A 26,211-nucleotide genomic window follows, 5' to 3' on the forward strand; every position below is an offset into this window, starting at 1 on the left:
ACTGACTATGGTGGTGGCGGGTCACCCGTAAACAAACAAACAAAGGCCGTGGGCAAACAGAGAGCACAAACTGTATGTAGGTAATTTCTTATTATTTAGAAATGTAGGTAATTTTTTACTTAGAAAATTATGCTTACATTATTTTTATTTTTTAAATAATTCATTTGTATTTTATATTCCTTGGTGTTTTGCCTGCATGTGTGCCTGTATGAGGGTGTTGGAGCCCCTGCAACAGTTGCTACCGACACTCATGAGCTGCCATGTGGGTGCTGGGAATCGAACCTAGGACCTCTGGAAGAGCAGTCAGTGCTCTTAACCACTGAGCCATGTCTCCAGCCCCTATGCTTACATTTTAATTAGAAGGCCACACTGGTTGAACTTAAGTCTGCCTCTGATATAGGTAAGAGCTGGGACATAACATAAAGTGAAAACCACTCACCTGCACCGATTTCTGTAAACCAGGAAGATGCGGAATTCAAGTTGATTGTCTCAAACTGAACTATCTGGTTGGAGTCTGTGCCTTTGCTGATGGCCACACAAACCATGGGGTACTCCTGCTCTGGGATCACCAGCATTTCAAACACATTCAGTGGACTCGGCAAAGGGAAATCGAAATGCTGCAACAGACAAACAGGAGGAATCCAGCAACCCCTCGTTCACAGCGGGCCGTGGGAAGTCAGCTAGGAGGCTGCTCCTCACTCGCCCTGCCTCGTGTATAAAAGCTCGCTTCTCTGTGACGAGGAGCAAGACTGGTGTTCAGAGAAACTTGAGAGAACTGGCCACATTAACATGTGTGGCCATGATGATTCGAGAGGCTTATTAAGTAACGGGAGGTTATAGAGAAGATAGAACTAAGAACACGACACGTCACACACGGGCTTCCTGCTAACTCTCAGGGGCTGTCCTTGTAGTAGTAACTCCGGCCTTAGCCACTGGAGTTATGCACAGTGTAAGAGAGTCACATGTACCTTTATCAGCATGAATTTCTGCATCGGCTCATACCACTGAAGCAGAACGATGCCAGACTGCAAAGCTCCGCAGAGGTACTTATGTCCCGTGTAAGGGTTTCTAACTGAAAAGAAAGAAAACAAAAATCCTAGCCACATACACATCACTGAGTTTCTTTTGGTGAGAAGGTATAACTAGGCTAGGTAAATTAACAGTTGACCTACATTCTCCTAAAAGCCAAGTGACTTTTCTTTTTATACAGGGTCTCACTGTGTAGCTCTGGCTGGTCTGGAACTCGCCTGGAACACACAGAGAGGCAGGCTCTGCCTCCTGAGTGCTGGGAGGATAGATGTGCACTATTTCACTCAGTTTGTGACTTAGTTTTTAATGAAGACAGCTGCTGGTATGAGAAAAACCCAGCAACATGTGATGTGCATCAGTACATACATGAATCCATCTTGCTGGACCATCCTTTGACTCAAATCTACAAAAATTCATACTGGTCTGGCTTTCTCCCAGTGCCTGCCACTGACCACAACCCCCAAGGGCTTCGTCAACAGGTACTCGCTCTAAGTTCTGCAGAACTGCACCAAGTCTGAAGATTGCAAGCTTCTAGACCTTTCTGAGCCATAGATCTTGGGATGACAGCAGACACATGATTCTCATTGATTCTCCCTAGGAAGCTGAAATCGGGGTGTACTGTCACACACCGTGTAGCATGTCAGTCAGCAAAGGCTCGAGTACATCTTGGTGGTTCTGCAGATGACACTACTTGGTGACAAATCACTTGGTTTGTGTATGTACAAGGTTAAATCACCCAGTGATATATACACCATGAAATGACACGTGACTGTACCCAGAGCACATGTAGATGAGTACTTTGTTCTATAGAGTATCTTTTCATGAAGATAAATATGTAAGCTCACTGATCAGGCAAACCAACAACTCCCAGACATTAGAAGTTCAAGATTTAAGAGATTGGGCCTAGATCTGATTCTAGGTTCTGTCGCTCCCATATGACATAGTCAGTGTCAAGCACTACTTAAGGCATAAGTGCAACAGTTCTGTAGTAAGGAATGTACCACTGCTTCAAGCCCATCTTCTAATACTCCTCTCAGAAACACCCGCTAAACCCCTGGAATCTTCGGCATGCCATGCTTGAACCTCCCATCTCGCCTTACATCTAACAATGTGACTTAGGTGGGGCCATTGACACCAGATAATTTTAGTATGGGAAGCTGGTCCTGCCAGACCAACAGTGTGACTCTGGGTTGGGGCTTTGGCTCCTTTATCATCAGCTAGTCACTAGATGGGTTGGAAATGAGATTACCTATGTGGGTAACCTCACACCTTCATGATGCAGCCCCAGTAAAAAGTCTGAACACTTGAACCTACACCCGACTGGCAGTGTTATGTGAGCCACCACCTAGCCACACCACGAGGGACAACAGGATGTCATACTGCAGCAGCACCACGCCTGGCGGCCCTGTGCTCTTCCTCCTGCTCTTCTTCACACAGCTGTGCTGTATCCTGTAATCACGACTGTGGGCATCACACTTGCCCGTGACTTCTGGAGTCCTTCCAGCAGTTGCTGAATTGGGGGTAGTCTGGATGATGCTATCCACAGCTGGCTAAGCTCCCATAATGACTTTTCCTTTTACTGACACTATGGGATTCTTCAAGTAATTTGAAAGATATTAAAAGTTCTAACCATCAAGTTTGAGAGGGCATTCACTCACCTATGCAGCATTTATGGCAGCCTTTTGTATCGGGAATCTTTGTTGTTAAGGCAAATTTTCTGAAATATAAGACATTATGAATGGACTATATTGTGGTTGCATATGGTGACATATGGAACACTACACCAGAATCAAACAGGTAAGAGCTTAAAAATAAATCACCCTGGACTCTGACTTTATAGAATAAAAAATTTGTTATAAAACTTCCATATGATTTTCATGTATGAATATGAATTATTTGTAGTCTGGTTGACATGTAAATTAAGAAAGCTGTTTCACTAGACAAGGAACACTGGCAGCTTAGAGAGAAGACACACACACGCTAACCGGTGCCCAGTAGGATCTAAGTGCTATGCTGTACCTTGGCAGAATGCGGTCAGGAAACCTGTGCGTTTGGATGTGGGCAGCTAAGCCTGGTTTTTTGGCTTGTTCAAACAAAGCAATAAGGTTGTGAGAGTAGAGCTGGAAGGTTTTTCCTGTGGAAAAGAAAGAATTTACTTTTACTATAATAAATTTCATTAGAAAAAGACAATTTTCAAGAAAAAGAAAATGCAACTAGCCAGGCATGGTGGTGCATGCCTGTAATCCCAGGAATCAGGAGGCAGAGGCAGAGGCAGGTGGATCTCTGTGAGTTCAAGGCCAGCCCAATAATCTACATGGTGAGTTCCAGGATAGCCTGGGCTACATAGTAAAGTTCTGTTTCAAAAACAAACAGCCGGGCGTGGTGGCACACGCCTTTAATCCCAGCACTCGGGAGGCAGAGGCAGGTGGATTTCTGAGTTCGAGGCCAGCCTGGTCTACAGAGTGAGTTCCAGGACAGCCAGGGCTACACAGAGAAACCCTGTCTCAAAACAAACAAACAAACAAACAAACACACACACACACACACACAAACACAAAACAAAACAACAATAAAACCTGCCAAAAAGAAAAAAAAAGTGCAATTACCTTCTAAGGTGGCGAGTCCAGTAAGGTTCAAGGACCAAGCAAAACAGAAAAACATGCAAAACACAACAAACAGACTTGGTTAGTGTTATTTTGAAAGTAATGGATAAACTTATTTTTAAGCAAGTGGATAATTCTGTTTAGACATGTTTGACAAATCGGTAATCTAGGAAGAATAAATGTAATCTGCTTGGTACTTGTGGAGAAGGAGAAACTGTTAAACACTATGCACACATGTGTTACAAGCAGTTACAAGAGTACAGACAAACAGAAAATTCTACAATGCCGCGCTTAGCTCTTTGGGACAGGTTTATCTATCAGCGATTTACAGAATTATCTTTCATTAAAATTGTGAATAAAATTTAAATGCACAGATTTTAATGAAAGACAAAGTAAAATAAGCCAGTACTATGAGCCCTAGTACAGTGACGGACAACCCAGACATATCACACTGTAGCTACGCTCAGCAGGCGAGACGCATAAACAACATCTGATTCTAACAACACTTAGCCCCTTACTAGCAGAAACACACCACACAGGTATTTATCCTCACAAGAATTTCTGTGTTTTCTCAGAAGAGAAACGTTCTGGCCAACACAGCCCTTTCTTTCCCTCTACCTTTCTATTCACACAGACTGGCTGATACTTATTCTCTGTTTTAGGAGGAACTCTAACTGCATTATAGAAATGATTTCATAAAAAAACCTTTCTCTGCCGTCCCATGTTATTTCATGAGAATATAAGGTGTACTATGTGCAGTTTTAAAGCTGTGTCTAATGATAAAAGTGGCAAGAGTTAGAGATATTATTCTACTGACAGAACCCAGAGTTGCTGCTCAGATTTAGCGAGGGGCTGGGGACAGGGAGGCCCAGGCCTGAGAGGCCATGGAAGCTGTCACAGTGATTTTAGGAGCCATGGCACTCATGGGGGTAAGGTAAGACAACGAGTGGATCCTTCCCCAAACTGGACCACCTGCTCAAGGACATGAAGGTCAAGTTCCAGGACCAGGATGCAGTCTGCCTGTTCCCCTTGCCACCAGGAAATCTGTGATCCCTGATTTTTCCTAGAGCATTCCTAAAGGATACGGGTCTAGAGATCCTGCCAGAGCAGAAGTGACTTGGGCAGTGCATTGGGTCAGCTTCAAGGCTTTTGTCACTACTGGGGACTAAATGGTCACACTGGTCTTGTGTTACTCACTCCAGGCAGGAGGCCACTGCCATCTGAGGGGACAACATTCACACTCTCCCTGTCCAGACAGCACTTGGGGGGAAGACAGACAAGCCCCACGGTGTCTCGTGCACTGTGAGAGGCTCCTGTGGCTCTGTGCTGCTGCACCTCATCCCTGCTCCAGTGCCCGAGAAGTTGATGTGGCTCGGGGGTATTGGTGACTGTTGCATATCAGCTAGGGGCTGCACTCCACCCCGGGCAACTTCACCTCTGATGTCTTCTGCAAGATCTATAGCTACTTGGCCCCAGACCTGGAAAAGAGACTGTGCTCACCACATTTCTCTTTCAGGATTTCCCTGACCATCTGTGAAAACACACACCCACTCTGGTTCAGAGAACCCAGGCTCCTGCCGTGGCTCTACATGGATTTTTATGTAAGAAAAATAAAGTGAATTAAGTCTGGCAAAGACATTTAGAAGTCACTCAAATAGAATTGGGTTGATTTCTTTTCACAAGAGTAATATATGAATAAAATAAAAATAAAATAAAAATTGACAGGCTAATCATAAGTAAAACAAAAAAGATTAAGTACTCTTGAGAGCGGCAGTTCTCGACTGGTGGGTCACAACCCCTTTAGGGGATAGAACGGCCCTTTCACAGGGGTCACCTAAAACCATTGGGAAACACAGATATTTACATTATAACTAAGCAAAATTATAATCATGAAGTAGCAACAAAAATAATTTATGGTTCAAGTTCACAATACGAGGACCAGTATGTGGTAGTTAGAATAGGTATGGCCCCCACAGATTCACATGTGTGAATGCTTGGCCTATAGGGAGTGGCACTATTAGGAGGTATGGACTTGTTGGAGGACATGTGTCACTGTGGAGGTAGGCTCAGAGGTCTCATATAGAAGCCCAAGCTGCACCTAGTGTGCAAGTGAGCATCCTTCTGGCTGCCTGTGGAATCCAGTCTCCTTGTGGCTGCCTTCTGATCAAGACACAGACCTCATGGCTCCTCTAGCATCATGTCTGCCTGCATGCTTCCATGTTTCCCTCCATGATGACAATGGACTAACCCTCTGAAACTGTAATCTAGCCCCAATTAAATGTTAGCCTTTATAAGAGTTACTTTGGACATGGTGTCTCTCGACAGAAATAAAACTCTAACTAAGATACTATATAAAAAGGGTCACAGCATTGGGAAAGTTGAGAACCACTGCTTAGGATATCTGTTTCTTACAAGACATTTATACACAAGATTGTATTTTTCATAAACATTGTTATAGCTAAAATACAGATTCCTGAAGAAATAATAATTAGATAACTTGAACTGCAAATTAAATCAATCAGTTAGCCTCCAGGTAGCTTTGTAAGTCTAATGTGTAAGAAAATATTGTTTGGTGGGTGTGGTGGTTTGACTAAAAATGGGTCCCATAGACTCATATATTTGAAAGCTTAGTCATTAGGGAGTGACACTATTTGAAAGGATTAGAAGGATTAGTCGGTTTGGCCTTATTACCCATGCCAGCTCTAGTCTCCTAGATGTAGCCCTCAGCTACTGATTTGGTGCCTTCTTGGATGCTATCATGCTCCCTGCTGTGATGATAATCAACTAAACCTCTGAAACTGTAAGGAAGCCCCAGTTGATTGCTTTCTCTTTATTAGAGTTGTTTTGGTGATGGTGTCTCTTCACAGCAACAGAACAGCGACTAAGACACTGGATACAAAGAACTACAAGACAAAAGTCTAAAGATATGGTAACATATCTGATACTTTCATTACCACAAGCTACCAAAAAACCTGACAATGCTAAAATCAGAAGAGGTTGTTCTGAAATCACCTTGTTTAGATAAGCTTTGTGTGCTTGTGTGTGTGAGTGCTGGCGTGTATGACCCATGTGTGTTGAGTAGAATTACAAGTGTGCGTCACACCTGGCTCTTTACATGGATGCTGGGGACAGAACAAAGGTCCTCATGCTTGCTGTAAAGCACTCTACAGACTGAGCTATCTATCACCCCAGACCCCTGGGTGAGAAGGTCCAGTCTAAGGTACTTTATATTGATCCAGAACAACATTTGCATTAAGACTTTATAATTTAGCACTGGACTGTTATTTTACTTAACCCCCACAACAACCTGATCTGTTGTTGTTTTTTGTTTTTAATGCCATTGTTTTGTTTTGATAATGGGCTAAGAATGGGTGGTTTGCTAGAGTTTATGGAGAAAGGAGGTAGCTTGACCCTCTGCTTCCTCCAGCTACACTGCTAATACTCAATGGAAGGCAGAGTGCAGCCAGTAATGTTAAAAGTTGTGGAAGGAAATGGGCTCAGCAGGTCACCGTGTTCCCTTTCCTCTGGTGTCCAGATGCAGGAAGGGGGCTGGGAACGCAGCACTCACAGAAGACCAGATCCTTTTCAAACAACAAACGGCATTGTCATACAGTCTACACTAAAACTACATTTCTCTGCTTGCCTATGTTTTCACCATCATGCATACCTGATAATGACATCAGTGTATTATTGATGACGTAGAGCCATGTACATTTCCGTGGAAATAACTGAAGGGAAGAAGAAGAAGATTATCAGAACAGTAAGGTGTGCACTCTCTCCTCTTACCCGGCCCCAGACCCCCCACAGTGAAGGTGTCACCGGGACGTGACTCGAGCCAGAGCATGGGCTTCCTCCCATGCACAGGGCGCTGGGCTTGATCCCCAGCACCATGCAAAATAAAACAAGTAGTACTATAAAATCCTTTCTTTGTGAAAACAAAATCAACACAAACATGAAGACAGTACCATGTCACTCCTTTAAATATTTAAACCATGAAAATTAAGACTAGAGCTCAAACAAACAGATTTCAAACTATGATACTTTTGTCCCATTTGCTCAAATTAATTCCTTTTTTTTTTTTTTGAGACAGGGTTTCTCTGTATAGCCCTGGCTATCCTGGAACTCACTTTGTAGTCCAGGCTGGCCTCGAACTCAGAAATCTGCCTGCTTCTGCCTCCCAAGTGCTGGGATTAAAGGTGTGTGCCACCACTGCCCGGCCTCAAACTAATTCTTTAAGTTAAAATTCCTGGGACTGGAGAGATGGCTCAGTGGTTAAGAGCACTGACTGTTCTTCCAGAGGGCCTGAGTTCAAATCCCAGCAACTACATGGTGGCTCACAGCCATCTGTAATGAGATCTGATGCCCTCTTCTGGTATGTCTGAAGACAGCTACAGTGTACTTATATATAATAAATAAATAAATCTTTGAGCTTAAACAAATTCTTATTACCTGTTCCATAGTTGCTTCATGTAGCTCATTGAGATTCAATGTGTAAATACCATCTTCAGTTCCAAAAATAATATATTGATCTATAATAGCAAGTTACCAGACTTTATTATCATTTCCTGAAATTGTTCATTCAGATAAGAGTTATATGTAGTGATATTTAGCATGAGTTAGCTACACATTCACAATAATTTTCTAACATTCACGCCCCCATGTTTCTCTCCCATGTTTTAAAACGTAAATCTATGCTGTGTAAGACTTCACCGTCATGCTATCTCTCAATGCATTTTAAACTATTGTTAGAGTAGTGCATTTCTGCAAGTTACTCCAAATACTCAAAAATGAATCAAATATAATCCATGACATAGCACAAATATCGAACATATTTCTTGTTCAGATGCTGGTTTCTAAATATCATTACCACTAAAAAGAAGCCGAGTTTCTGCAAGAGAAGACTAATTCTTACTCTGAGAAGGTAAGTGTGAACAGGGAAGTAAGGGACTGTCCCCATGCCGAAGGACACAGGAACCAACATTCCCCACAAATCCTGGGGAGATGTAAGTGATCGAATGAGTCACAGTGACAGATGCATCTTCCCGAACGTGAACGCATGAATCAATCCAAAAGGACTGATGTGGAACTTTAAACTGAATGTTAGACTGGAGAAACTAAAATGGTGGAAGCAGTGAAACAGAAATATCAATAAGTTTCCTGATTTTTTTTTTTTTTTTTTTTTGCGATATTGTCCCAGTCTACGGCAGACTGGTCTTGAATTACATCTTCCTCACGCATGCCCACTTGTGCCCCAAAGCCAAGTTACAAGCACAAAATCCCTTTACTCTTAAATATTTTCCCGTGGTTCTTCTGCTGTTAACAAGTTTTATGCAGCACACAGAGACAACATTGTCCCCCACCTGTGGTCCTCAGTGGCCTTACAAACGATGGCTGTGACAGCGTGTTAGCTCCCACACAGGACAGCTCTTAGACACTGCTCAATTTAATGGTCTTCAATCAAAGCCTACCTAAGTAATTAGCTTGTCAGGGTTCCTATACCATAATTTTAAAGTTAACAACTTCAAGTCACTAGTTATAAAGATCTTCCCTACAATAAATATTTTACAGGAGGTATATACACACATATATATAATTCAGAAATTGTACCTTTTGTATCAGGGTGTATCCAGGATGTTGCACAATTAATTTTCAAAGGGCAGCCATCAAATACTTTTGAAAAACATGCTCCCATCTTTATAAAGAAAGAAAGAAGGCTTATTTCATTATATAATTTTAACATTTCTAGAAAATCATGCAATGTCAAATTCTTTGAAGAAAATTTGTGGTTTTTTACCTCAAAACAAAATATAACTTTTTAACAGTTACATTTTTTTCTCCCCAGAGTCCTGGTCTTTCCTTTCTTTCCACTTTAGAGTCAATGTATCAAATTTACCAAACAGCTACATATTTAAGGAGCTGCTTGAACTTAGCTATTACTTCAGGACTAACTTTATTAAAGTGAAATAATATTTGATTCTTTCAGCATCACTGCAGTGGTAAGAACTGCAGTGTAATTCTACAATGCATGCAACAGACAAAAGACCAAGTTTATATCCTAGGTATTAACCGTCTCAGAGCCTGACTCACGAAGCATCCTGGTCACATGATTAGCAGAATATCTCAAGGACACATCTCGCCATAAGGTGACAGAGTAAGAGCGAACCAAAGCTTCCTTTTGTTTTCTATTATGCACAGCTTGGTGAGAGAATGGCTTCAGGGCAGAAAGACATTTACCACATAAGGAAGAAGGCCCAGCATTAAAGTCAAATTAAAATGAAGCTGGTATTTGGATGCTAATCTGAGACCCCACTGCCAGAATGCATAAATTCTCAAGTTTGTTTTTCTTTTTGTTCTTGCTTTTCTCTTCTCTCTCTGCCCCCCTCCTCATTCCTCCCTCTCTCTGTCCCAGACCATATCCTCTGCCTCCTCCCTGCCTCCTCCTTTGATATCTGACTGCTCAGATGTAGTCTGGAACTCACTGTGTGGGCCAGTCACTGTAGGCGGACTTTGAACCTATCATCTTTCTGCCTTAGCATTACAGAATGCTAAGATTATATACAGACCTGCTATTACATCCAACTTGGTTTCCAAATTTTAACCACTGCACTCAAATTGGGGTATGTGATCAGACTACAGTACACTCATATCTATCTCCCAACTTTATATTTATAAAATTCCTTTAGTGGCTGAATGTACTTGACAGGAAATCTACTTCTACTGTTTCTAAAGAGATTAAAAAAAAAAAAAATCAGCAAATAGGTCCCATGAAAACAGTCCTTACCAGTACTTTTGGGGTGGGTGGAAGGCCATTGATGGTTGGTTTCTGTGGGAAAAAAAATTAAGTAATTTTTTATTTTATTTTTTTAGTAATTTTTAATACTGTAAGAAAGCCTAGGTAAATGTAAGCTACTTACTATTTCAGTTATTATATATAATACTTGATTTAAAACTATTTTTAGATTATGTATATGGATGTTTTGTACATATATATATATATATATATATATATATATATATGCACCTATATGTGCACCACGTGTGTGCCTGGTGCCCATGGAGGCCCAAAGAGGGTGTCAGATCCCCTGGGAATGAAATTTCAGATGGGTGAGAGCTGTCACATGGTGGGTATGGGAATTGAACCCAAGCTGTCTGGAAAAGCAACTAGTGCTCTCAGCAGCTGAGCCATCTCTTTATACATACAAAAGAAACAGTGTTCGTGCTTTCTCCATGACTGCAAACCTCGGAGCTCTAGTGATTCTTCCTTAGCCTCTGGTGAAGCTGGGACAACAGCCCACATCACCATGCTCAACTTTAGTTCCTTGGGTTCTTACCCTTGCTCAGAGTTATCAATAGTGCCCAAGCAGCCGCTGTACTCACGGGGAAGTCCCGCTTGTCCTTTTTGCGAGGTAACCGCGGGGCTTGTGCTGATCCCTCTGTATTTTCACTGATCAGCTTTGAAATACCATCACCATTTCCTAAGGGAACCAAGGTTAAAGTTGAAGGAGCACACAAAGAACGTTCTGTGAAAAATCACTTTTCTTTCCCCCATTATTTCCCTTCCTCTTGGGTGAGTGTGGGGCTCATTGGTTTCTGTCAGATGAATTAATTTGTCCCCCATGCTGCCTTCCAGACTCATAGGCTGCACTGCATCCTTAGTGATGCTCTTTGGTTATGACAAACACATTGTGAACACAAATAACATCTATCCTAGGGACAGTGATACTCAACGTCTTTCCCACAGAAACCATTCTACATGCTCAGTCCTACCTCAGATACCACTCTTTCAGCATGTTAGACTGCTTCAAACATGGTTCAGATGATAGTGTATTTGCTTAATCCTTCTTATTCTCCAGAATGTCTCAGCACTGGCTCTCCCTCCTGTAAACTCCTCAAACTCCTTAGCACCCTCCAATAACCCACCTCACTGTTCTCTATCCTCGCCCCTCTCAGAAATGTCAGGGCTCTGCTAAGTACAATAATTATTTAGGCTCAATCACACACCATGTCGTTCCTTTCTTCCCTCCATCATATTAATTTTTTAAATTAATTAGAGACCTGTCTTACTATGTTGTTTAGGCTGGTTTCTTCCCTAGCAAGCACAGCCACTTTTTTTTTTTTTTTTTTTTTTTTGCGACAGGGTTTTCTCTGTTTAGCCCTGGCTGTCCTGGAACTCACTCTGTAGACCAGGCTGACCTCGAACTCAGAAATCCGCCTGCCTCTGCCTCCCGAGTGCTGGGATTAAAGGCGTGCGCCACCACGCCCGGCATGCACAGCCACTTTTTATAATGTTATGTGTATATGGGCATGACTTCTGTCAACATGGGTTCTTCCTCTGGATCCTATATTTATTAAGAAGCTGAATGAGGGGCTGGTGGGATGGCTCAGTGGGTAAGAGCACCCGACTGCTCTTCCGAAGGATCAGAGTTCAAATCCCAGCAACCACATGGTGGCTCACAACCATCCGTAACAAGATCTGACACCCTCTTCTGGAGTGTCTGAGGACAGCTACAGTGTACTTACATATAATAAATAAATAAATCTTTAAAAAANAAAAAAAAAAAAAAAAGAAGCTGAATGAGGTTAAAATGGTCTGAATCTTTTACAGTCTATCTGTGCATAATTAAAACACAGAAACGAAGGTCTGAACTGCAAAAGGACTGACTAAAGAAAGAGACAGTCTTAGATCCAAGAAGAGAGTGGCTTTTCATCCCATCTGTCTGACTCATCTAGGTCACAGAATCTGGGATGCGGTGTACTCCAGGGATGCTGGGATGCTGGTCGTACCTATAGAGGAGGATGTCTCCGTTACAGGAACACAACTTGGACTACTCTGTCTTCTGAGGACCTGAGGTGCTCTCGTCTCCAGATCAGGGCAGCGTTTGATGGTTGATGATTTCTCTTCATCTAGGAGACTGTCATCAGGGTAACTGTTTACCCTCGGCTAATGACAAGAGGGTAAAAAGGATTCTTTAAAAGGTCACAGTAATCTTCAGCAAGGAACTCAAGTGAGTCACTGCCCAACACAACTATGAATTTAACATGAGGGTTTTAAAATGTGTCCCAACCCGAAATCATAAAACTTTTATAACCAATAAAATTATATAAGCAGTTGCCATATATTTAACAAGTAGAAACTGACAAAGATGATGACTTAATGAAGAATGGTTGGATTGAAATGTCAAATTATAGTAATAAATAGTGATGATAAATAAACTTTGCATCTCCTTCTGTGCAATCAGATACTATTCCAAACAAGCAAAACCCTATTTCTTTCTGGTCTCTATTAAAGTATATTATTTCACATAAAATCACCTTTGAAATGTACTTTCTATCTCCTCCTTCTAAGGAAAATTAATAAACTTCAAAACCTGAACAGGGCCAATGAAATTATTTTAAAAATGTAATTATATAAAGGAGTTATTGTTCAAACTCCTTCAACGGCTTACCTTAGGAGGTAGCGGAGGTGGTACTGCTCGCTTAGAGGTTGATCTAATCAAGGGAAAACTTCAGTTTAGATGGTCACACATGGCTGGAACATAGATGGCCCTATCACAAATCTGTGACCCTGTCAGAGAGGTTTACATCCCAAAGCCTGAGAGACAAACAGTGAGGGTGACCTCTGACCCCACATATACTATCAGAATAGCCATTGTAAAGTGGTACAAAGTCTTTTTCAGTTTTATTCTGCTGGACTTAATGTGTAATGTACATTAGATTAAGCTTACTAGAGTTGTAAATCCAGGCTTTGGGTGCAGGTCAGGGGTAAGCACATGGTTAGTGTGGTCAGGGCTCTGGTTTTGTTTCCCAGCAACAAAACAAACAAACCCTCAACTATCCTGGAGCCTGTGGAGACCTGCTTGGAACAGATCTATGGAAGGCAAGTATGTGTCTGGAAGGTGATGGTGCAAGGCCCTTTGCTGGCAATAAGCAGGATTCCAGAAACAAGGGAACATATAGACAGACTCTTTCTACAACCCGAGATGCTGATGTTTGAGATGAAGTGGAATTTTACTTTGTCAAGAGATGCACTGATTGGTATAAATCAAAAAACAGCGCAGGAAGGCAACCTGATAGATCCTGGGTGACCTTGGAGAGGTGACTCAGTGCATGGGGGCAGGAACATGGTGCACACCACACTCTAAGCTACCTTTTTGCTAACATGTTGTATAAAGAATCCATGTCACACTGTATCCTAAAGGATGACAAGTGGATAAACAAAACCAGGTTGTGCATGTATAAAGAAATTAAAATCAAACTCCCTCCCACCAAAGGTGGCATATGCCTTTAATCCTAGCAGCAAGATGGCAGAGGCAAGGTAGACTGGAGGCTCAAGGGCAGCCTGGGCTCAAGGGAAGCCTGGGCTATATGAGATCCTGCCTTAAAAAAACAAAAACCAAATGTCAACAACAGCCAAATGAAAATAAAAGCACACAAGAACAAAACAGCCAACAATGAAACTCAGAATTCTGGAGCCCATGGATGCATGTGTCTGCATGATTAACCGTTTGTTAGTCACGGGAAGCCCAAGACCGCTGACAGATGAACACTTAGAAGACCCACTGCGTCAGAACCTGCAGCTTAAGAGCTCCAGGTGAGCCACTGGCAGATCAAAACCTAAGAGACAGTGACACTACTCAATGGTCACATACACTTCTCCAGAGCCTCTCAGTGAAGTGGGAAGCTGTCGGGGTCTTAGGTCCCGCTCACTAAGACTGCCGGCAGGGGTTGGCAAACTTTCTGTAAGGGGCCAGATCTGAAATTTTTTTTTTTCGAGACAGGGTTTCTCTGTGTAGCCCTGGCTGTCCTGGAACTCACTCTGTAGACCAGGCTGGACTCGAACTCAGAAATCCACCTGCCTCTGTCTCCTGAGTGCTGGGATTAAGGGCGTGCACCACCACTGCCCGGCTCAGATCTGAAATATTGTGTACTTGAGATGGCATACAGCAGCCACAGCTCTACCAATATAAGGTGAAAGCAGTTATAAACGTACATAAAGTGGTTGCTATGGTTGTGTCCTAATAAATCTTGACTGACACTGATATTGATTTAATGCAATTTTTCCATAACAAAATTTCATTCTTTTATTTTTATCCATTCAAATATCCCTTTTTAACTTAAACTTTATTTATTAATTTTATATGTATGCATATGTGTGTGTACCTGAGTATATATGGGTGTGTGTATGTATATCTATATACACATACACACACATACATATACACACACGCCGTATACACACACGCCATATGTGCACAATTGCTTGCAGAGACCAGAAGAGGGCATTGGCTTTTCTGAAAATAGAGCTATAGGAAGTTGCAAGCTGCCTGATGTGGGTGTGAGGAACTGAACCCAGGTCCACTGGAGGGGTGTGTGGTGGGCAGAGAACAACTGCTGAGCCATCTCTCTACCCGCTTACCCTCCCTATACTTCTCCACTGCTCTCTTCCCCAAATACCATTAATGAATGGTCAGAGCTAGCTTTGACCCACAACCCTGTGGGTATAGTTTGCCAACCTCAGCTCTATTGGCCTAATGCGGGGACCCAGAAGTCTACATTTTCAATGAATTCTCCAGGTAACTGAAATGCACAAACATGTAAACAAGTCAGTGACTCACTGAGGCCAGGCCCTCAATTCACTCGCTGTTGAATAAAAACAGGTCTAGAATATGAAGAAACTACATTAGAGAAACAGAAGGAGAGTTCCTGACCACTACTACAGTATTATTTCCCACGACATCTGCTAATACATCATCATTACACACAATATATTCAGACTAAACCAAAAGCCATGCCAGGAATGGTGGCATATGCCTGCAAGTTCGAGGCCAACCTGGCCTAACTAGGAAGTGCCAGGCAAGCCAGGACTATATAACATGATCCTGTTGCAAAGCAAACAACTGAAAAACAGAACAAAACCAACCAACCAACCAACCAACCAAACAAACAAATAAACAAAAGCCAAAGAAGAAAGCAACCCCCATACAACAGAGACCCTTTAAGACATTTTCACGACATTTCTGTCAATAATGTAAGTCAGAACTCTACATGGTAAAACAAACTTCCATCAGAGCTGTTCACATAATCAAGTTATTAAGTAGAAAGCAACGTACCTGCCTGTATTTGCACCATCCACAAAAGGGTTCCAATGCAATATAAAGTTGGGTTCTGATGATAATCCCTGTGCAGGTCACAGTTTAGAGTGTTACTTTCACACATTAATATCACCCTTCTGATTTACTAATTACATATCAGACAAGTAATCTGGTTTAAGAAAAACCTGGATGTTGTGGCTGCTTGTTACCACAGCATCTAATTGGTTTTATGCCTCTACAATTTGTTCTGTCATTTGATACATTTAGATCAATGACTCATTCTCATCTGATGTAAACTTAAGAACTTCCTCATATCTAAATATAGCTTTCAATCTGACAAGTAAAGACAAAAGAAAATAACCCACAAAAATTTTAATTATTTGCATAACTATTCCATTGGCCAAGACAATTAAATAATTCATTAAATGTGTATGCAAAATGCTGATGCATACGGAAACAAGCAGTAAGAATGCCATTAAAATTCAGAAGCTGTACTTGTATTGACTAAAAAAACAAAAGAAAACAAGAACAACAAAAATTAGACATTAAGGAACCTTCTAGGCCAATCTTAACAATATCTTATTTATCTATTCCTATATATAAAGGATTAAATATATAGTTAATCTCAAAGTGATGTCACCTTGGTGTGATGACATATGACTGTCACCCCAGCACTAGGCAGCTGAAGGAGGAGGACTGCAGCAATTGGAGGGCAGCCTGGGCTACATCATGAGTCCCCTCCCAAACCACAGACAAAGCCAAAGAAGCTATAGTAACAGAGAGATGCTAGAACTGACAAGTGTTCCACTAACAGCCATGTGCCCAAACCCACAGATAAGATACCTTAAACAGTAAAGCAATGCAAAGATGTGCTCACTGAAAACTCAAGAGAACCAGTAAGTAACAGAGTTATGGGCTGAGTCCCAGTTGGAGTTCAGTAATTCATGTGTGTTCTTCAAAAGACTGGGAGTACTCAGGTGAGTGGGTTAAACTACACGGCCCGTAGTACCATCAAAGTGCCTATTCATAGATTTCTCACACTCCAGAGTGTGAGCTAGACTAGTAAAGTTAATATGTATAAGACTTTACTTCTTGAAATATATCTCAAAGTTTTCTCAAACATGAAAATGGTTTAAAGTCACAGTTACCATTTCATCCCGGGCTTCTGTTTCTTTTCTCAGAGGAGGTTCAAATTGTAATTTGTCAACTGTAAAATATAGAATAGATATATAAGTATATAAAAATACATACACATAAAAGTTGTCATCTTTCGCAGTTAACTTAGGGATGAAATGAGAAGGTCCATCACTGAGGAGGCAGAGAGGAAAACTCTCTTATTCCTCCACACAACACCTTTCTACTCACCCTGATAAAGGAACAATCAGAGATTTCCCCTATCTTCTAGGCTTAATTCTTGGCTGAAACTAGGAAATTTAAAAAGTACCTTTGTATAAGAGAAAATGTTTAAAATTTATTGGAAGTAGATGACCAAAATAAAAAGCTTCGAAGATCACAGATGCTGTTTGGAGATTAAGCAGCAGCTCTGTGGTAGAGAAAACCTTGCAGCCGTCTGCGCAGACTATCTAAGTTAGAGAACCAATAAGCAGTCAGAATGGCGGCCCTCATCTATGGCCGCATTCGGCCTGCTCGCTCCTCATCTATGGCCGCATTCGGCCTGCTCGCTCCTCATCTATGGCCGCATTTGGCCTGCTTGCTCCTCATCTATGGCCGCATTGTTACTTGATCACGTTAGACTACTTTCAGAATTATCCCACAAATTCAAAGAGCAATTTCTTTTAAGTGACATAGTCTATAATTTAGAAAAGTTTTCATTGCCTACTTAAAGCTATTATAATTTTAAAGAAATTTAAGAAATTAATGTGATTAAAAGGCCAAAGTTGTTTTTTCAACATTTACACACATATACATATAATATTTCTAAATGCAATCTTAGCTCACTGCTGAAAGGCTTTCAAATAAGAGCTAGTTGTATTTATCTTCAAAAACAAGACTTGTTAAAAAGCAGTACAAACCACTAACATAGTTTTATGGAGCCAAACAGTAAATCATAAGCCTTCCCTCCCCCTTCCCCCCTCCTCTCTTTCTTCATTTTATTTTTTTAATGGCTGGCATATAACCCAGGCTGGCTTGATATTCACTATGTACGGCTTCGGCTGGCTTCCAACTCTGGGTCTTCCTCCCGCCTTAGGCTCTTTTAGTGCTGGGTGGGTTAACAAGTGTGCACAACCATGTCTGGCTTAAAATTTTTGGCCCAAGAGAGGAAGACATTTCATAAAATGTCATCTACTTAAAACAATAATCTAAAATAAAAGCCACTATTCACTAAGAACAGTTAATATAACCTACAAATATTTTAGAAAAAAAGGTATTTGTTTAATGTGTATCAGTGTTTTGCCTCCAGGTATGTATGGCGCTCACAAGAGTGTCTGGTGACCTGAGGGATCCACTGGAACTGGAGTTACAGGCAGCTGTGTATAGCTAGAAGATAGCACTGTAAGCAAGGGACAGCCTGCAGCATTAGGACAGACATCTGAGATTCTGCCCAGAAGAACCTCGCATAAACAGTCTAGAGAAACAGGATGGCAACCTTAAGAGTCAGCTGGCCACCAGGTAACTCATTCTTCAAAGGAAGAGGACAAGATTCAGATGCTCAATATGGTGTTAGGTTGTCCAAGATGCAAACAAACAAACAAACAAAAAAATAAAATAAAAAATCCTGGATGGAGTTGAAGGTATTAAACAGGAATTAAAGACAGCTGAAGAAAAGAAGAAACAGACAAGGCCAATATAGGTGATCAGCGGACAGGAACTTTAAGGACATATCATAAGAGGACTTAAGAGAGACACACTGTGTGAGCAGACAATCTCAGCACAGAAACTGAAATTATATAAGTATGTGTTTATATGTACACATGTAATCTGCGCATGACTAAAATTTACATTTGAAAATTACTATACCTGACATAAAGCTCACTGAATGGCTTAAAAGCAGAGTGGACACAGGAACAAGTTCCTGTCATGTGTGGATGTGAAGGCATGACAAAAGGACAAAGCTGCAGTCATCTATGAAATCAGTGTGCTCATACTTAACACAAGACTCACACTTGTGCAGAGCAGAGACCATCAGACATTTCAAAGGAACAGCAGCCAAACTTGATGAAAAACATGGATCCATCCGTACACCTAAGGAGCTTAGTGAACGCCAGGCAGACAACAGAACCGAGTACACGTGTGTAAAACTGCATATCCTAAATGCAGCTTAGCTATATGCCTGTGATAAACGCAGAAACTTGAGCCGGGGCAGCATTTCCTGATGGTCAGTCAGAGTTTAGCTCCCTGAGGAAGATTAATAGACTTCACTGTCATCCAGGCAAAGGAAATAAAAGAAAACACTTTAGACTGTGAACATGTAAAGAGTTTGTAAAGTCTAATCAACTTGTCTTAAAAACCAAACCAAACCAAAAAAAAAAAAAAAAAAAGCAAGCGTTTCACCAAGTCATCCTGGCTGGCCCTGAATACTTGTCATCCTTTTGCCTCAAACTTGTGAATTCTGAGGTTATGTGCCACAATACTAATATGACTATCTCTTGGTCAGAGAGAGGGTGCGGGGGATCTTCCCTGGTATTCGCAATCTGGGAGGACAAACACAAATCCAAATGCAAAGACCGGAAGGAACATAGTTTCTCCCAAGGATACCCTGCATGTGTCATGTTTCATGTAACGAGTACTCTCTCTGAGCTCCATGGCTCTCTGAGAAACCGCTCTTTAAGTCAGACTGTCAGGACCCGTCTGTGTAAAGTCTTGCTCATTACAGTGAATCACTGTATTATGTCTGGAAGATCTAAGTCACTGACAAATGCAATGCAGACACCAAGCTTCAAATGAAGGCACTCCTAAGCACAGGGCCCAGTTGCAGGAGGCTTCACTCCACTTCCACGGCAGACCCAGGGTTTCCCTGCCACACACACACTGCTTCACTCTGAGTCACCTCAATCCTAATTCTCCTCCTCCTGCTTCATTAGCTATGATGCCGCGTGGGTTTTATGGTACGCTTTATACCACTACAAGGAATAAATGAATATGAACTTGTTGGACTATTTCTTTATCCCTGGTCAGTTTAGCACAGGATGTTACGGTTTCAATATGAAATGTCATGAAAATCCATGTGCTAAGGTTGGTTGCCAGCTGATGGGCTCATAGGGCCGTGTTCTCAGAATGGATTAATTCAAGGTTGAGTTCAAAATGGAAAGGCTACTGGGATACGACAGAGATAAGGGGTGGGGCCTAACTGAAGGTGGGTCTTTGGGGACTGTGCATTGACTCAGGCCAGCTCATCTTGCTTTCTCTGATTTCTCATCCCATGTGGTTAACAGCTTTCTTCCACGATGAATCTCAATTAGACTGTTCTGCCTCAGTACAGGCCCAGAAGCAATAGTGTCAAGAGCCAAACCAAATCTTTCTTCCTTTGTTTGCCTTAGACTCTTTGTTATATCAACAACCAGGTTAAAAAGTTATTCATGTCTACTAAAAATATATAGAAAGAATATACAGAAGGATCATAATACAAAATCACAAGAAGATTGGGTGTGTTGTAATATACTCATAAATATTTCATGGTATATATTCCTACAAAATGGTGTGAACGACTCTCACAGATATGGCTGAATTAAAGGGGTCCACTGTGTCAAGCTACTTGTCTAAAAGTCAAGAGCAGCTAAAAAGGAACCTATGTGACAGGGATCAGAATATTGATTAATCTGGATTCAGGGTGGGGGTACACAATGGAAGGGTACTGAGTGTGACAGAGCATGGTGAAGTCTGAGACTGCAGCGAAGTTCTGCAGTGAGCTGTGGGCAGTCCACATGCGTGGATGTATATTTAAATTTTACCATGTGTAACATTTAAGATTTGATCATTTACTATATGTAAGTTACCAGCTCAACTTAAAAAAACTGAAGCAAAAGCCAGACTAGAACTGAAGTCTATTGAGCAAGCAAGAACAGAGCCATAAAACATTCCAGTGTCTCTAAAATGATAAGTGTTTAAACGTGAAGACAGAAGGAAGTCATCAGTAATGATTCCTACTTCATCTAAGGCATACTCTATGAAAATATCAGCACCCTGAGCACTCATGGAAAACCTAAATCTTGACTATCTCCAAAAAACAGAACAACTCCCCCTAAAGGAAGCTCTTTAGTTAAGATTGAGCATCATAAAGTTGCCAACTCTCTAAATATATAATTCAGTCACACATCAGTAAAAATAAATTTTAAAACTAGATAACAAGAAGACTCTAATATTTATTTATATAACCATCAGATACAACTAAAAGAACAACAACAATGTGCGCACCTGGGCAGTGGATGAAGAGAAGCAGGAGAAGAGACAGTCCCGACAAGACTTTAGCAGAGGTAATAATCACAAGTGTGCTGAGCTTACCATAAGCAGGGGGATTTGGTACTACAATAAAGATGATATCTTCAATCCATGAACAAAGAGATCACAAGTTTTAGCAAACGGCATTGAGCCAAAAGGGCTGAAGCAGCTGACCCCACTGAAGCTGGTCCTCATTTTACTCCCAACTTCATCTCAACAGGGTAAGTAGCTAGAAAGTGGAATTGCAAACTACAACACACCACACAACATGCTTTTTGCAGTTTTGGAATCAAGAATATACTATAAGGGGCTGACAAAACGGCTCAGCGATTAAGATCATTTGTTACTCTTGCGTAGGACCTAGATTTGGCTCCTGGCACCCACATGGTAGTTCACAACCCTAACTCCAGATTCAGGGGATCCAATACTCTCTTCTGACCTCTCAGGCACCAGTTACATTCATGCTGTACCTATATACAATTTAAGCACAACACTAATACACACAAATAAAAAAATGAATAAACAAAGAATTATAACATGAAGTACAAAGGCTATAAATAAAAGACAAACCAGACAACATTAATAGAACATTATATAGCTACACGAGATAAATACAGTTATCAAGGAAGGATATCTTTGGTATCCGGGACCACAAAACTTTGCATAAGAAGCAGCAAGGCTCTGGCAAGATGGTCAGCAGGCACATAAACTGATAACTTTGGCAAGAAGACAGCATGCTGGGCAACAGCAACAATGAAGACACTGAGTCTAGAGTTATTCCTGGCTTATTCATGACACAGCCTCTTGAGCAATGGGTAAGAGAAGGCATTCTCTTAAAGAGCCAGGAACACGTGGTTTAAAGAAAATGGACGTAAGCTGGGAGTGGGGTGGGCTGGGGGAGGTGGTAAACCACAGTCTCAGGACTCCAGGGACCAAGGAAGAGAAGTCACTGAGTTGAACCTGGCCTGGGTAATGCAGCACTTTCCAAAAAATAAAAATAAAATGAAATGCAGACAGAGATTGATTTAATACTTATTTGTAAGATTTCTAATTGGTTTGAATACTTAATGAGCCATCTTATCTCATTATGGCTAAAAATCCATTTGTATTGTTAGTCATGCATCTCATTTTATAAGGAAAGAAATCTTGAAACAAATACATGTCTAAGTCAGGAAATCATATACAAACTTTTTTTTTTTTTTCTGAGACAGGGTTTCTCTGTGTAGCCCTGGCTGTCCTGGAACTCACTCTGTAGACCAGGTTAGCCTCGAACTCATAATAGAGATCTGCGTGCCCCAGCCTCCTAAGTGTTGGAATCAAAGGTGTGTGCTAGCATCACCAGGCCTTCAGAACTTCTAATCTATTTTAAATGCAGCTGAGGAGACAAGGGCAGCTGATTGTACAATTTTTGTCTGTTTATGACTAATTCACTAAATTAAAAAGAAATGAAAATTTTTACTTTAAATATTTGTAAAGAGTCATCTTCACATGGATCTAAAATATTTAAAACCCACCCAAACACCAACAGAAGACCATCTTTACAGTATGAAACATACAGAGCTCAACCTGCAACACAGTGTGGAGTTATAAAGCCAATGCCAGAAAACAGAAAATGTCTCTCTATAATGTAAAAGTATACTGTTAGCCACATGAAATATTCATGGGAAAGCAGGAAGTCAGAAAAATATTAACAGTGGGATGGCTATAGGTTATGTGACACTGGATCACGTAAATTCTCTATTTCTTATTTTTTTGTAAACTTCCAGCAATGGGCACAATTATCTTCAAAATTAAAAAAGAAAATAATTTAAAAACAATAGCCAACATAATTCCAGGAAAACTAGAAAAGCAACCTATATTTTTAGTATATTCTGAAACAAAGTATATAACCTCAATTAGTCTAAGATTTTATCATTCCCCAAAACATAAGAATACCCAGATCAACCTCCATTACCACCAATGAAAAATGTATAGCAGGTACGTACAGTTTATTTCTGAAGCTGTCCGCTCGGCTCTGGAATTCCTGTTTGTTGATCTAATGGTATGACGAATGATTGCATGGGGCTGTGAATATAAGCATAACATACACTCTTAAAATTTTCAACAACAAATAAGAGTTTTAAACTTTCTTTTAAAATTGCCTACTGATAACTATTGCTTATTGACCACTATAAATATCTACCAAAACATTTCTAGGAAAAACAGCAGCAACACAATGAACAGTAGATGCCGTAAACGTGTATTCAGTAATCCCACTGAATATCCTAGTTTATGCTGTGAAAAACTTTAAAGGGATTCAAAGTCAGACAAACCTTGCCTCCAGAGTTCAGTCCAGGAAGACAAAGGCTACAAACATGTCCAGAGTTAGACAGCCGTCAATAATTAAGAAAAGAATTACTACTAAAGCCTGCACAAGGGAGCACAGAGGCTCTGCTCAAACTCTACTTGGGGCCTGAACTACAGCAGGCGTCGGCTGAGCAGTATTTGGAGATGCATCAGACACAGAAAGTGATCACAGGATGCACAATAGGAGTACCTGCAGGAAGTGCGGGTTGGTAATTATTTGACAGCACTGAAATTAGGTAAGATGAGGAAGCTGTGTGGACAGACTATAAGTCAGATGACAAAAGGCCTTGAAATTCAGATGATAACACTCAATTTTTACTTGTTGAACAGAAGGAAATGTTTGGAGACTTTACTGCAAGGGAGTGCCAGAACCAGGGACAGCTTTAAGGGGGATTTCTGCAGGTGTATAAGGGTGCAGTTAGGGGAAATACTGGCTAAAGACAGATTAAGAGTATTTTAAGCCAAGGGGCTAGAGTTCATTATTTAAGAATACCTGGGGCTCTTCTAGAGGACCCGGCTGATTTTGCAGCACCCACAAGGCAGCTAGCTCATAACAATCTGTGACAGTCACAAAGGATCTAATGTCCCTTCTGGTCTCCATAGGCACCAGACACACATGTGATGCACAGACATACATGTAGGCAGGCAGCAGCAACACCAACAACAAACAAAAGCTCTGATATGCACTTAAAGAATGAATATTATAAACTAAATGAGTAATCTACTTCTCCCTCTTAGCATAAGCTCAGGCTTGTCTGAGGCTATGTCTCCAGTTCAGCCCTTAGCTACCAAATTCTGAAGCTCATCAGTTACTGATGGCTCTGAAAGTGGCTTGAGCAACAGCTTTTCCTTCCTCCATTCCAAAGTCTACTACTGTGCCAAAAGATCTCACAGCTGGAGTAAAGGCACAGAACTGGGTGTAAGACACTGCCAGATAGCTGGTGTATTCCACCCCCAAAGGTCCTCCTGGGCCCTCAGCAGCTCCACACTATCTTCCTGACCCATCTGGTTTTTGAGCCTGTTCTCTCACTTCCATCACAGTGACTCAATGTTCCTACTTGAATACCAGCTTCATGGATCCATTATGCTCTTACTCATCATCCGATCTTCCCTGTTCTCCCTATCTAGTGTGAATCTGACAGTCTAAAATTGTAAGCAATCTCCCGTGACTCACATTTATATAGGCCAAATTCTCCCCCTACAACCAGCATCTAACTCCTGACTAGACCTCTCCATATGGAAGTTGTTCGGTATAAAAGGAAACCCATTCTTCTCCCCAAACTTGACTTTGCTCTGTTTCTGTCAGGAAATCCCTGGCAGTGATTCTGGTGATTCTGAAGTGGCTATCAACTCTATTCTGCTCCCTCTGGTAGCCAGCTCTTTAACAGGCCATAGTCCACAGCCTTCAAATGATTGGAGAGACAGTGTGTAGCTTTATGTTCTACTCCAGCCAGACTGAGTTTTCTTTAGTTCCCCAAGTAGTACACTTTCTCTATTACTATCAGGCTTTCAAAACATGCTATGATTCCCTCTACTGGAATTATTTATTTTTGGGCTGAAGAGTTGGCTCAGCAGTTAAGGACACTGGCTGCAGAGGATCCAAGTTCAACTCCCAGCACCCATGTGACAGCTCATGAGTGTCCGTGACTCTCCTAGAAGATCTGACACCCTCATCTGGGCAAAACACTTGTACCCTTAAAATGATAAAATAAATCTGAAAAACAAAACCAACCAACCAACCTACATACCTAATAATTAACCAACCCTCAAACCTTATACTTGCTCTTTCTGATTTCTTAGTCATCCTTCAGGCTTTTGTCTCTTTCCTGCCATACCTATGGTATTCCCTCACAATGCCCTGTATTTCCTACTCCATAGGAATTATCAGTTCTATCAGTTTTGTGTTGGCGTTTCTGCATTCCCTTTGAGAGTAACCCTATCTCTGAATGCAGGGACAGGGTCAGTCTCACATCTCCATGCCCAGGATATGATGAAAGTTTCTGTGTTTCAAGACCGGAAAGAACGGCATATCGCTAAACAAACAAACAAAACACCCTAAAAAAGAAAAAAGGACTCAGCAGAAGTGGGGAAGCCCAGGGTTTGTATCTTTACTCAGTTAAAGATCAGTTGGGAATTAAGTAATATCTAACAACATTTATGCTGTCAGTTTCAGCTAAAGGATTAAGCCTGCTGATGCTTCAGAAAGGCTTTCCACACAGAAGCCCTGACTAGACTCCTCCTGAGTCCTCACATTCCTTACAAGTCGAATGAGAATATGCCCACCATAAAATTTCGTGAATCTTATTTTTTTAAAAGAATTATATTTATTATGTGTATGTATTCATGTACACATGTGGAGATCTAAAGGGCTTGGGGGAGTCAGTTTCTCATTTCACTATGTTAATATCTGGAATCAGACTCAGGTCTCAGGTTATCAAGCTCAGTAGTAAGTACCTTTCCTAACCTCAGTTAACCTGAGTAGTAAGTACCTTTCCTAACCTCGGTTAATCTGAGTAGTAAGTACCTTTCCTAACCTCAGTTAACCTGAGTAGTAAGTACCTTTCCTAACCTCGGTTAACCTGAGTAGTAAGTACCTTTCCTAACCTCGGTTAATCTGAGTAGTAAGTACCTTTCCTAACCTCGGTTAACCTGAGTAGTAAGTACCTTTCCTAACCTCGGTTAACCTGAGTAGTAAGTACCTTTCCTAACCTCGGTTAACCTGAGTAGTAAGTACCTTTCCTAAC

At 41.2% G+C, this 26,211-nt stretch overlaps 1 protein-coding gene across 2 annotated transcripts in view; it reads right to left on the reverse strand.

Annotated features, from left to right (window-relative positions):
* Map4k5 (mitogen-activated protein kinase kinase kinase kinase 5) overlaps positions 1-26,211 on the reverse strand; it is an 85,004-nt gene that overhangs the window by 11,183 nt on the left and 47,610 nt on the right. Inside the window, exons 13-27 of one of the 2 annotated variants that reach the window (XM_021202107.1) lie at positions 23,107-23,185; positions 16,873-16,931; positions 15,743-15,810; positions 13,079-13,121; positions 12,417-12,573; positions 11,010-11,107; positions 10,414-10,455; positions 9,240-9,324; positions 8,082-8,161; positions 7,300-7,360; positions 3,636-3,638; positions 3,049-3,163; positions 2,688-2,746; positions 969-1,072; positions 440-617 (exon numbers count right to left, since the gene is read on the reverse strand). In XM_021202107.1, the coding sequence (XP_021057766.1) occupies positions 440-617; positions 969-1,072; positions 2,688-2,746; positions 3,049-3,163; positions 3,636-3,638; positions 7,300-7,360; positions 8,082-8,161; positions 9,240-9,324; positions 10,414-10,455; positions 11,010-11,107; positions 12,417-12,573; positions 13,079-13,121; positions 15,743-15,810; positions 16,873-16,931; positions 23,107-23,185 (1,231 nt within the window). The remainder of the gene's footprint in view (positions 1-439; positions 618-968; positions 1,073-2,687; positions 2,747-3,048; positions 3,164-3,635; positions 3,639-7,299; positions 7,361-8,081; positions 8,162-9,239; positions 9,325-10,413; positions 10,456-11,009; positions 11,108-12,416; positions 12,574-13,078; positions 13,122-15,742; positions 15,811-16,872; positions 16,932-23,106; positions 23,186-26,211) is intronic. The other variant, XM_029540938.1, reaches the window with a different exon arrangement.

The sequence above is a fragment of the Mus pahari genome, chromosome 7 (genome assembly GCF_900095145.1).
Source record: "Mus pahari chromosome 7, PAHARI_EIJ_v1.1, whole genome shotgun sequence".
NCBI lineage: Eukaryota > Metazoa > Chordata > Mammalia > Rodentia > Muridae > Mus > Mus pahari.